The following is a 13,291-nucleotide window of genomic DNA, read 5'->3' as shown; positions in this document are numbered from 1 at the left end:
AAGAGCTCTGGGCCACCTGCTCCATCCACTTGGCACTGCAGATGCAGACTGACCACAGAGTGCCCCAGGGGCTGTTGGACAAGGCCTCCAACCTTGCTAGGCAGCGTCCCGCTTCCAAACAGCAGTGATGGTGTGAACCCACGGGAGCGTGCACACCTGTAATCTCAGCACTCAAAAGGCCAAGGCATGAGGACTATGAATTTGAGGCCATCCTGGGCAATGTAGCAAGATTCCATCCATCTGTCTGCTTTCTGTCTATCCATCCATTCACAAATAAGTGTCGTGAGCCAGCTGTGGAACACACCTGTAATCCCAGCGCTCCACAGGCTAATGTAGAAGGCCTTATAAATTCGAGGCCAGCCTGGCTACCTAGCAAAGTCCTATCTCAAAGAACTCAAACAATCACAAAACCCCCACCCTGAGTGAGAAGGCACTGTTTAAAATGGGGCTTTCAGAGGGAAAGTATGGACCGGATAAAAGACAGCACGCACCCCAGCAGCTCCCAGCACAGCTCCCCCCAGAGAGGCCCAGGGCTCTGAGTATTCACAGTCTAGGACACCCCTAGTCCATCCCCCACATTCCAGAAGGAAGCCAGAGCTTATCCAGATGGGGCACATGAAGGCTCAATGCCAGCCTGAGGCGCAACGTCAAACAAGGCGCTTGCTGTGGCTGTTCAAGGGCACCCTGCCTCCTGTGCGCTGCACGTGGCTCCTCTTCTCACTTCCTGGTCTCAAGGGAACATGTTTCTGACCCTTCATAAGACCATGGATCTGGGCCTGGTCACTTGCCACATCCAGAGGGTCACTCCAAAGCCTGGCACAGATTATGCCCAAACATGTTGGCAACAATTGGTTAAAGAAGGATGGGAGAGAGGAGAACAAGAAATTAGAGGAAAGAAGAGAAGAGGGAGAGAGGGTGGGAGGCTCCTTCCACTAACGAGCTCTGGTCTGGGCTTGTAGCCAAGCTGGCCCAGCCATTTTACTGCTACAGGCAAGGAGTGTGGGTAATTGTTGGCTTTAGCCTTACTCATCTTTTCCGAGGGCCGTGTGCAAAGTGGAGGGTTTCACCTGCCCAGCGGGTACCGAATTATAGCTCTGGAGTTGGGTTCTGTGTAATTAGCCAGAGCAGGAAGCCCTGGGGACCCTGTGATGCTCAGAGGGCACAGGTGCACAGGGCATGGCCTGGGATGCCTGCTAATTACCCTTGGCCTGGTTTCCACAGTCCCCAGTGCTGGGCCACCTCCTCCTTGGGGGGGCTGGCTGTGTACAAGCTGTGGGGTTTGTTGCCAAGGATCACTGAAGAGAAACTGGGACCAGAGAAGTAGAGTCGTGGGCACTTTTGAGCATGCTTGGGAATCTGGGAGAAATCTGCTTCACCTCCCAGAGGAGCACAGCTGTCCTCAGCTTCGGGTCCATCTCTAACTCTGTGTTCCTGTCACACATGGCCATAGACACACACCGTGCTTCATCACAGATAGACCTCACATGACTGCAGAGGATCAAAAGTGGAGGACAATATCCATGTTGCAGTACCACTCTTTTCTTCTTTGTTTGTTTGTTTGTTTTGTTTTTTGGGTTTGTTTTTTGTTTTGTTTTTTGTTTTTAAAGACAGGGTTTCTAATTCAAGAAGCTGGGGAGAGGAGCTTATGAGGCTCCACCTCTCCCTGAGAATCTTAAGCAGGTTAATGGTTGCTGGGCAACAGAAACTCTCTTTTTTTCAGTGTTCTAGGCACTAGTAGTTGCGCATACTCCTGTAAGTAAGCCTTCACCCACGCTCTTGTTAGCAGCCCTAATTAAACTCTTGGGGTGCAAAGGAAAATGACATGAATGTGGAGGGGTGACCAGCTGGAAAGAGGAGGGGAAATCAGAAGGAGAGGACAAGAGAGTAATGGGGTGAATATGATCAAAATGCATTATATACATGTACGCAAATGTTATAATGCAACCTATTCTTGGGCATATTTGCTATTTGTTCATAAAGGTTTAATGAAAATGTTGAGTGTCTGCTTTGTACACCACCTTCCTTTTCCAGACACACAGGAGGGAACAAATCCCTACCAACGTGGAGACAGCAAACAAGATAAATAAGCAAAACATAAAGAGTATTTAATGGCAATTATATACCAAGGAAGAAAGAGGAACAGGATTCGTGTATGGCTCATTGGTAGAATGCTTACCTAGCATGTACAGGGCCCTGGGTTCAGGCCCCAGCACTGCAAGAAAACACACGCACACACACGATAGGTGGGGCACTGTGAAGGACTATGAGAAACCAAGGCAGAGGCTGGCTATGGGTAACCCAGGGCTTTGGTGCTTCTAAAGAATCTTGAGCAGGACTGTGACATGATGGGCTTTCAGTAGATGCCCTCTGAGTGCTATGCAGCTATTAGAACCAGTGAGACAGGTCAAGGGGCAGCAACAGAGGCACAGAAACCAAGGAGGAGGAGGAAACCAACTAGACAGGAGATGATGGTGGCCGCTATGAGGGTGAAGCTCGTGGGAGGATGGGTAGGCAAGAGCTCATTGGGGATGTCCCAGGTTTCAGGATGGCATGTGCTCTTCAGGCCAGCTTGCTGAGTGACAGTCAAACACGTGAGACTGGAGTTCAGGTGAGCGGCCCTGGCTGTAAGGATGCTTGGGAGTCACCAGCACATCACTGTTGTTTAAAGGCATGGAACGTGCACTTCATCCGTTCCAGTTAAAGGATCTGAAGACAAGATGGCATCGACATCCCGCTCATTCTGAGTAACTGCAATGGTGTTTAAAAATAATGTTCCTTTTGTTTTTTAAGTGCGTTTGAACTTTTTTTTTCTAACAAGGATGAATTAATAAACAGTTTGTACTGTCATGCTGCTTCAGAGCGCTAATGTAGTCTGTCACGAGTGCTTAAGCTCTGAAGCGTGGGTGCTGGCCGTGAGTCTCGAGGGCCACGTTCAGACTCCTTCTCCCACCAGCCCAGGCTCAGTGACTGGTCCCTTGGGGCTTTCGTGTTCCCATTTGGCAACTAGTAGCTGGCCCTGCTTTCTAGGGGCTCTTCTGGAGTTGGGTGTGGATGACCAGGTGGCAGGCACACAGCCCCTGCTTGCTCCGAATGTACCCACTACATCCCATGCCTAGTTCTACACAGAAAGTCAGAATACCCCCCAAACAGGGCTCACTGCTGAAGGTGAACTTGGGCCTCCAAAAGATAGGAACTACAGATAGAAATGCCATGTATGGTACCAAATATCTGTAACCCCAGCATTCAGAAAGCTGAGGCAGGAGATCACAAGGTTGAGGCCTGCTTGGGTTATATAAAAAAGGAAAAGGAGGAGGAGGTGAGGAGGAACAGGAAAAGGAAGAGGAAGAGGAGGAAGAGGAGACTAGGTATGGGGAGATTTTTTTATGGCAAGACTACTTCCTATGAAAGTTCACATTGCCAGCACCCATGTAAAAAGCTGGACATGGTGGTTAATACCTTGATCCCAACACCTGGGAGGCAGAGACAGGGGGATCTCTGTGAGTTTAAGGCCAGCCTTGTCTACATAGCAAGTCCTGGGACAGCCAAAGCTACATGGAGAGACCCTGTCTGAAAACAGCAATAACAAGAAGCTGACCCGTACATACCCGAAACCCCAACTCTGTGGGGTAGAAATGGGCAGATCCCAGAGCTCACTAATCAGCCAGCCAAGCCGGGGTGAGCTCTCTGCTAACCAGGGACGCTGTCTCAAGGCAATAAAGGGGAACGCAGTAGAGGAAGCCACCCATTGGCCTCTACATGCATACTCGCATGTGCTGCTCACAACACCACAAACAGTGAAAGGAAAGAAGGAAAGGATGGAAGAAGGAAGAAAAAGAAGGGAGGGAAGAGAGAAGAAAGGAAGGAGAGAGGCAAAAAGGCAAAAAGGCAAAAAAAAAAAAAAAAGGAAAAAAATTTTTTTAAGAAGAGTTAGGAAGAAATGCATTCCATGGTCCCCAAGCTATGGGACCCAAACTAGGCTGAGCTTAAAAGCAGGGATCAAAGATTCAAATGCCATAGGGTATATTGCTTAGGGCATCCCGCTCAAAACATGAGACATCCGCGTGCGTGGGTAAAGGCTGGGAGTGTGGCTCAGTGCTTGAGCACTTGCCTAGCATGTCCACGGTCTTTAGTTCCATCCTCAGCGTGAGCGACGTGCGTGAAGGATGACATGGGTGTACACAGGTGAGTGAGCGAGTAAGCACGCGCATCACACACACACACACACACACACACACACACACACACACACACACACAAACATACACACAGCATGGGTGGCTGGACCAACTGCCAAGTCATATAAGCAGGTAGTAATGACAGTATTAATGGTCATTATCTTAATGCCTAGTTCTGTGCTAGGCTCTGAACAGAGCGCTTGGTAGGCTGCCTCATGTTCTCTCATTAAACCTTCAGGACAAAAGTTATAGGGTTAGGATTTGTGTGAGTCAGACATTGCAGATGGGGAAATTGAGGCTCAGAGAAGCAGTATGCCCCAAATCATGTAGCAAAGCAAGAGCAAAGCCGGCATCCTTCACAGGGATGTTTGCTCTCAAGCTTTTCCTGGTAAGCAGAGAAACTCTATAAATCTCTGAACGAAAGCCAGAAAAGACCCCTTTGGAGGTGGCTCTCTATTCGTTGAGTCATTTAGTCTACTCACGAGTATTTATTGTGTATCTCTTGTGCAGAAATGCTCAATGTGCTTGGGCAGAGCAACATGAAGTTGAAGAAACCACAGCCTCTGCCCTGAGATGCTTGTGGTCTACAGAAGCCAGTTTACCTGCAGGGTAATAAAACTGCTGGCTCCAGCCTGCTCCTGGGAAGATGCACATGAAGAGGGTCCTGCAAGCCAGATGCAGTAGCTCAAGCCTGCAATGCAGGACTCTGGAAGACTGCAGGTTCTGTGACAGCCTGGAGAGTATTGGGAGACCCCGACCCCACCTAAAACACACGTGCTCAAACAGTAAAAAAGAATCATGTGTGGTGTCACCTGGGTAACTCTAGCACTTGTGAGGCTTGAGGCAGAAAGAGTTCTGTGAATCTGAACCCAGGCTGGGTTGTGTAGGCCAGTCAAGGCTATAGAGCAAGACCCTGTCTAAAGGGATGAAAGAGAGTCAGCAAGGTGGCTCAGTGGGTAAAGAAACTTACAGCCAAGCCTGATGATCCGAGTTCTATCCCCAGAGTCCACAGGGTGAAAGGAGAGAACCAACTCCAAGAAGTTGTCCTCTGACCTCTATGTGCACAATGTGGCACATATGTGCATGTACACATACATACAGTTACATTCAGAAACTACAGAAGCCAGGAAAATAAAGTGGGACCATTGCAGGAGAGTGGGTTGGGGAGCAGTAAAGAATGAGATAGCAGGATACAAGTGATCTGTTAGGATTTATTTATTAGAGCCGGGCAGGGTGGCGCACGCCTTTGATCCCAGCACTCGGGAGGCAGAGGCAGGCCTGTGTGTTCGAGGCCAGCCTGGTCTACAAAATGAGTCCAGGACAGCCAAGGCTACACAGAGAAACCCTGTCTTGAAAAACAAAAAAAAACAAACAACAACAACAACAAAACACTATAATGCACACAGTTCTGTGTATAAAACGTGCACATATAGTTTTAATGAACTTTTCTCATTTGCGCTGACAGTGCTCCCTCTAAAAGTCAAAGACCATCTAACAAAACTCCCAACCCCAGGCAGGAGAAGCCCTCTTTTGAGTTGTTGGACAAGAAGTTCCCCAAACACACAGCCGATTGTTGTTGCCCTTGGTTACCACCAAGAAATGGAGGGTAAATCTCTGCTGCTGAAGACGCCATGCAGTTCAGAGACAGAACCCAGAGACCCCTGATGGAACTGACCTGAACATTCCCTCCCTGAGGACTAGCTTTCAGGGTAGCAGAAGGCACCATGTAAGCTTCCAAAGGAGGGAGGCCACCGACAGGCCTACCCTGTGACACTCAGGAACCACACCAATGACCAGTATGGCATGATACCCCCACTGGTGCAGCACTGGCACAATACCTTAGCTGCTGGTAACCAACAGCTCTTTAATTGGACTTAAGAACTGCTCAACAAGAGGAAAACCACGCCTGGTTCTGGAACACAGCTAACTACTCAGTGCTAGTGACATCATAGTTACTGGAGGAGACTCTACAGCCACCAACTTCCTAAACCAGCATAATCCCTAGCGACAATCTATAAGCATCTTTCTTTATACCCACAGGTAAATGTAGTCTTCAGTCTCATCGAGTGAACTTCTCTTTGCCACCGAGACCACTACAGGAAACTACAACCGATCAAAATGTGAGTCGGTGGAACCCAATCCCAGTGGGTACATCTACAAAACACTCTGGCAGCTAAGGCTCAGGGAACGTCGCAGAAGAAGAGGCATAAAGATTGGGAAGTTGGAGCTGGCACACGCCTTGAATCCCAGGAGGCAGAGGCAGGCAGATTGCTGTGAGTTCGAGGCCAGCCTGGACTACAAAAGCGAGTCCAGGACAGTCAAGGCTGTACAGAGAGACCCTGTCTCAAAAACAACAAACAAAAGATTGTGAGATTTTGTCTTCTAGTAACATCAGAAACTACACCCATGAAGTTTTATCAACATGACTGCCCAAACATGAGCTGAGGAAGATGACAGCCATAGACATGTCTGACTGGATGGGGGAAGCCCAGGAGGCCTTAATCCTACAGGAAGAGCTATAGGAAACTGAGAAAAGCTGCGAGCAGGAGAAGGGATCTTTCCCAGGAACGAGCACACACACACCAATTGGGAAGAGCCAAAGGCTCGGCTCTGAAAATACGTGCACGTTACATTATACAGACTGACGAGATTATATTTAAAAATATATATATGCACACACATATACAGGTATGTATGTGATAATAACTAGTGAATAAGGAGGCCATGAATTTAAAGGTGAGTCAGGTGTGCAAGGCTTGGGAGGGAGGAAGTGAAAAGGAGAAATGTTGCAATTAAATTATCACCTCAAAAAATTTTAAATTAAAATAATGAAGAAATAAGGAAGGAGGGGGGAGAGGGAATGATAAACAGGGCTTGTATAGAGAACCCGAGAAGAGTAAATAAGGGGATGGGCTAATGTCAAGATACTAGACCATTCTCTGCTGTGATTGGATGATGGAACCCCCTGCCAGAAGCTTCTCTGTAGCATTTTCTGCTAGGGAGGGCAAGGTGTATGGTCAACTATCACCTGCATAGGAAGGGAAGGGACAACAAGCCCAGCCACTTTGTGCTGCGTGAGAGGTGGCATTTGACCCTTCATTCAAACATTCCTTTTCATTGTTGGGAGAACAGTTGTGTGTGCGCATGAAGTAGAGGATGTGGTGACTTAAAGGAGTCAAAACTGCTGTGTAAAAGAAGAGCTACTGGGCACACAGCCACACACATCTGTAACCCCAGCATTTTGAGGCAGGAGGATAAAGAGTTTGAGGCCAGCTAGGGCCACCCCAGAAAAGGTTCCACGTTTACATGTACTCCCCACTCTTGTAAGAAAGCCTAGAACTTACTTTTCAGATTTCAAAGGCTCCTGGAATCCCACAAGAAGGTTAAAGTTTCAATTCTCCAAAGACATGTTTGTTTCTTTTCTTTTTTTTTTTTTTTTTAAGATTTATTTATTTATTATTATGTACACAGTGTTCTGTCTGCACATACACCTGCAGGCCAGAAGAGGGCACCAGATTATATTTTAGATGCCTGTGGGCCATCATATGGTTGCTGGGAATTGAACTCATGACCTCTGGAAGAGCAGTCAGTGCCCTCAACCTCCGAGCCATCTCTCCAGCCCTTCTTTTTTTTTTTTTTATCTTATATTTTCTTTTTTCTTTTCTTTTTTTTTTTTTTTGGTGTGTATGTGTGTGTGTCTGTGTGTGTGTGTGTCTCTGTGTGTGTGTGTGTCTGTGTGTGTGTGTGTGTGTGTGTGTGTGTGTGTGTGTGTACTGTGGCCCAGATGTGGCAGTCAGCAGGAGTCAGCTATCTGTTTCCATGGGCATCCTAGGAGCAACTTGGACCATGAGGCTTGGCAGCCAGCACTGTTGTGATATGTGCGGGCTGAGGCTACGCTTTTAGTCATTCTACCCTCAGGGTGGGTGTGTTTCCAGCCACTACCCTCCATCGGGAGCTGAGAGCCAGAGAACAGGCAAAGCAGTGACCTAGGCTTGATGCTCTCTTTCTAAGACCCCGGGACCAGCCCGGACACAGTTTAGCCTGGACTAGACCAGCCAGTGTTGGATATTGTTTCAACCTGCACAGCCTAGAAATTAGGAAATATCGAAGTATTAAGGGATTGGGTCTTAACATTGCCATTCAATTGGCCTTGAGCAACATCACACTGTCATTCATCCAAAGAGGAAACAGTTGCTGGCACAGCTAAGAAAGATGGCTTAGATAGGTAGAGAAACACGCCTTCCCCTCTCTGGGCTTGTACCACTGGGCCAGGGCTTTGGTGGTATTGATACCTGCTAGAGGTGGGGCACACTGACTGTTCCACAGATGGGCTGGGATGAGCCCATCCCACTGTAAGCCCAGGAAGACTATGAGCTGCCCTGGGCAAGCATGCAGCTCCTGAGCTCTGGTTTTCATCAGCCGTTGGGCCCCCAGGACCCAAGCACAGTACAGACCCTCGGAAAGTAAAGAATGAAGGAGTGCCCACCACTAGACTGTGGGTGCCTTCAAGGACCGTCTCTGCACCCCCACAGTGTTAGCTCTACTTCTGCCATGGAGCTCTCCTGATGACCCTGATATCGAGTACCCTCCTCCTCACTAGATAGTCTCAGCTCAGGTTCATGGAATCCTGGGTCAGGGTGAGGCCCGACTAATAGAGACAAGCTGGGAACTTGAAGTATCCATATGGGTTGGAGCCAGGACACAGGCTTTCTCTTTACTGAATGGTAGGACCACTTTTTGTCAGAGGCTGTCAGTGTAGTCACATGGCCAAACCCTTGTACAAGACACTGAGCAGGCACAGAGATGCTTTAGCACAGGAATAATCCTATAGCAGAATAAGTGACATGAGATGACCAAGGGACACACACACAGGTGAAGGCAAGGGGAGAGAGAGAGAGAGAGAGAGAGAGAGAGAGAGAGAGAGAGAGAGAGAAATTTCTGGGGCATCCCATGCACAGGACACTTTGCACCCCCATTTTGCATCAAATAATGGGGTTGGAATGGAAGTTGGGTCCGGCCAAGTACCCCCACCAAATCTTCTCTTGCTTCTTTCCCTTCGTGTCTGGACTAGAAGAAAAGCTTTCCAGTCCAGAAGGGCACACAACCCTGCTTTCCCACCTTCTCCTCCACGAGAAGGGCTTTAAAGACCAACCATGGGAAAGAATGAAACGGCAGGTAACTCTGTGCAGCTGAACGTGTGTGGCTCACGACCTGAGCCCCGAGTGCCACAAGAACCCCACACTGCTTCCTTGACACTCTGGAAGGTAAACAGGCAGGGCAGGTCCAGCCCTTTGTGAAAGCCACCTGAACGCCTGAATTGCCCTTCCTGCCCTGTGCCCTCTGCTGCCCTGCCCTCCCTAGCCCTGAGCGTCTCACTGGGCCGTGTGCAGGGCGTCTGGCCCCAGGGAGAGGTGGGGTGAGCTGTAGCCCACACCTACACAACTATAAAGAGGGAGCCTCCAGCTGCTGCTGCCTCAGCCTCTCTTTCAGCCTCTCTTTCTCAGCCACTCAACGCACCTGGACCATGGACCCTAGGGAATGCACGTGTATGTCTGGTGAGTAAGGAGCTCCCCCTTTGCGGGGTGGGGGGTGGGGGTGTCTTACAACTTTGTCCCTGTATCCTGCAGGCAGCACACGGGACTGTTGGAAACTCCTTCACTTAGGAGAGTTTCATCCTGGATCTGCAATCTTTGGGACAGCCCCCACTTGGTTGGCCCCACTCAGATTTGTTGAAACGGATAGTCCTGGTGCAGGGAATAGCAAAGGAAGGGACCTGGACACCTTAGTCCTTCTAGCTGCAGGTCCTTAGTGGAGCCACCAGAGTAGGGGATGGAGCTATGGCCCAGAACCTGGACATATAGTTTTGGTCCCCTGCTGCTGTTCATTTTCCAACTCTTCTGATTTATGGGCCTCAGTTTCCTCATTGCAAATGGAGGCTACTCATTGGGTTGTTTGCATCCTATGGAAAGACAAAAATCAGCCATCACCTGCCTACTTCAGGCAGACGGTTTGAGGCTTAGCCGGGACCTCAAGTCACTAAAAGCCAGTTGTGGTGGTATGTGCCTGTGATTCTAGCACTCGGAAGGCTGAGGCAGGGGCATCCTGAGTTCAGAGCCGATCTGGGTTGCCTGGTGCCAGGAAGAATGCTGGCCAGGAGGAGGGAGGTGGTGGATCAAAACTATTCTGTCTTCAAAACCATTTTTCTCAGCCTTGAAAAATGGTATCTAAAAATTTCACACACACCCTTTCATCCTGAAAAGAGCAGCAGGTCTGTCCCCAAAGCTTGGAAAAGATGCAGGAAATTCTAGTGTTCTGAAATTGAACGTGATGGATAGGTTTAGAAAAACATAAATAAGTGCGGTCACTTTTTATGAAATTAAAGCAAGATATGGATCCTCCTGGGGTCTCTGTGCCCCTTTCTGCTTTCCGTTCAGGTTTCCCATCTGGCCTCGTCAGGGAGAAGCTATGAAAACCCCTGATGGTTGTCACAGGGACCTTGGCCTTGCTGGGGTTGACATCCGTACCATCTGTGTTGCGTTTTAAAAATACTGATTTTTTCCCCCTACCCAGAGTTAATAAATAAACCTATTTAATGGGTTGGGGTCAGGAAATGTGCATTTTCACAAGTTTGAGCTGATACTGCCCCCACCTCGCCCTGGTCCGCATCCATGGCCTGTTCCCGGGACCGCTGGACCATCTATAGCACCAGAGTCGGGCTCAGCAGCCACATCACCTTCTTGTCCTGCCACTCCTGAGGACAATCTGTAGCAGTAGCCTCGTGCTCACCCGGTCTCTGCCTCTCTCCTAGGAGGGATCTGCATCTGCGGAGACAACTGCAAATGTACAACCTGCAGCTGTAAAACCTGTCGTAAAAGTGAGTATGGGCCCCGGGACACCACTGGGTGGGAGTCAGAAAAGCCCCATCCATCACAGTCCCTAGCCACGCCATGAGGGGGGGGGGGATTCTGGGGACCTTTTTTTTTTTCCATCTGGAGGGACCTAAGATGCCACCCAAGGAGACAACTGGGGCAAAGCTCCCTTGGCTGCAGCCCACCCAGCACTAAGGACATCTATGGTGTTTGGAGCTGGGAGGGAACTGGTGATAGGTTCTGCCCAGCCCAGTGAGGAAGAGGATAAAGCCTTGCTTTGGGGTTATGAGCCCTGACTTCTAAGCTTATTTCTGTCATGGCTGTGACCTTTGCAAAGCCCACCCACTGTCTGGAGCTCAGATGGACACTTGCGGACCTCTGAGGTCCCCTTCTTGTTTTTATACCCCACAACCTCCTGGCCCAGGCTTTTCTGCTATGTCCCGGAAGGTGTCGGAGAGAGAGGGCGGGTAGTGGAGAAGTCACAGCTCATTTGTCCACTCCTTACCTTTTTTTAGGCTGCTGTCCCTGCTGTCCCCCGGGCTGTGCCAAGTGTGCCCGGGGCTGCATCTGCAAAGGGGGCTCAGACAAGTGCAGCTGCTGCCCCTGAAACCCATCCAATGGCACTGGGAGAGAGCCTGGGAAATGACTACACAGTGCCTGAGTCAAGGGATTGAGTTTGTATAATAAGTTGTGCTTTTATATAGATATATATATATATGCCCAAATGTGGGGCGGGTGATGTTTGTGTGAAGTTCTTGGAGCAATAAAGTTTCCACTCGTGGCTATCGGATGGCTCGGAGCAATGCTTAACCCTAACCGTAACCCGGAAGGACTGAGAAGGGTTTGCCTTGATTGTAGACTCTCTAGCTGCCCACCGAAACCCCATCCACACGTGGCTGCTCACTGCTACTCACTTCAAGGTGCTGCCACTGCAACTGCGGCTTTCCTCCTTTACAAACACAGGGTACAGGAGAGTTCATTGGTTTAGGGAACAGTTCCTAACCAACAGCAAGTGGGCAGACCAGTACCCAACATCTGTACACTGTCTTCCAGAAGTGGTGCCGAGCTCCAATAGCTCACGCCTAACAGACTCTTCAGTTCTCTTCCTTGCTGCATGTCACAGCTTGCTGGGATCTCTACCCAAAGAAACCCTTTTATTTGTTTTTGTTTTTTTTTTTCTAAGATAGGGTTTCTTTATGTAGTCCTGGCTGTCCTGGAACTCTCTCTGTAGATCAGGCTGGCCTCCAACTCCTGTCTCTGCCTCCTACGTACTGGAATTTAAAGTGTGCGCCAACACTGCCCAGAGCCCAGAGAAACCCTCTGAGTGAAGGGTCTGCCTTGGCGAAAGTCAGTCTTAGTGTGGCTCTCCGGGCCTAATCTTGATCCAGGAGAACTCACAAACCAAAAAGCTTAGTGGTCTCTTGAGCTCTAAGCAGTCATGAACAGATCCTATGTGTGTGTTTTAAAAAACAAACAAAAGGGAGGGAGGAATGGGAGGATACAAGGGATGGGATAACCATTGAGATGTAATAAGAATAAATTAATAAAATAAAATTTTTTTAAAAAACTGAAAAAACAAACAAACAAAACGTCCCCAATACCAACACACAGTTGTAGTTTAGTAACTTAGGCCAACACCAGGTTAGGGCAGCAGGCACATACGCCAGCAAGGAGAAACTGGTGCAGATGAAAATAATGTCCCGTAGAGACTTAAGGCTGAACTACCTAGAGAGTGTCACTAGGGACAAAACACCACTGTTTGTCATTCAAAATGTAGCCCCCAGTACAGCACCAGGCAGCCCAGTCCCTGAGGTACTACTTTGTGGTTATGCTACCAAGAGCCAAAGCTAAGGCCTTCCCCTCCACAGTCCCTGGGCACACGGGTGGTGAGAACGGAGCCTTCCCCAAGGCTTCCAGGGCAGCTCCAGGCATGAGGAGGAGCAGGATGAACCTCCAACTCCCTGGTGCTGGACACAGCCCTAATCCTGTTGCTGTTTGGAAATCACCAGGAGTCTCCCTGGGAAGACATTTCGTGCTTACCCAAGGGCAAGCTGTGCTGCAGAGTCAGCGTCTCAGGACAATGGAAGGGGCACGGCATTTGGCACTGGATATTTGGCACCGGATAGACCGTTTCTGTCTGCACAATCTTAGCCGAGTCATTCACCCTCTCCAGGCTCAATGTCCTCCTCTGTGCTCTGTGACGACCCTTCTCGGGGATGCACAGAGAAACTAGGAGAACATCCATGC

The 13,291-nt window shown here is 49.2% G+C and overlaps 1 protein-coding gene across 1 annotated transcript; it reads left to right on the top strand.

Annotated features, from left to right (window-relative positions):
- Positions 1–9,588: 9,588 nt before the first annotated feature.
- MT4 (metallothionein 4) lies at positions 9,589–11,830 on the top strand. Its single transcript, XM_084756782.1, has 3 exons — positions 9,589–9,730; positions 10,984–11,049; positions 11,560–11,830. Exons 1-3 carry the CDS (start codon positions 9,700–9,702, stop codon positions 11,649–11,651), a joined length of 189 nt encoding a protein of 62 aa, XP_084612908.1. The 5' UTR covers positions 9,589–9,699; the 3' UTR covers positions 11,652–11,830.
- Positions 11,831–13,291: the final 1,461 nt, after the last annotated feature.

The sequence above is a fragment of the Acomys minous genome, assembly GCF_964271855.1.
Source record: "Acomys minous genome assembly, chromosome: 14".
NCBI classification, from domain to species: Eukaryota; Metazoa; Chordata; class Mammalia; order Rodentia; family Muridae; genus Acomys; species Acomys minous.
The sequence above is the reverse complement of the archived record's forward strand: the minus strand, read 5'-3'. Positions and strand labels throughout refer to the sequence as shown.

Coding starts and splice junctions, on each gene's coding strand:
- MT4 (XM_084756782.1), top strand. CDS start 9,700: ATGGACCCTAGGGAATGCACGTGTATGTCTG. Junction 9,731..10,983: donor GGAATGCACGTGTATGTCTG/GTGAGTAAGGAG, acceptor CCTCTCTCCTAG/GAGGGATCTGCATCTGCGGA. Junction 11,050..11,559: donor CTGTAAAACCTGTCGTAAAA/GTGAGTATGGGC, acceptor ACCTTTTTTTAG/GCTGCTGTCCCTGCTGTCCC.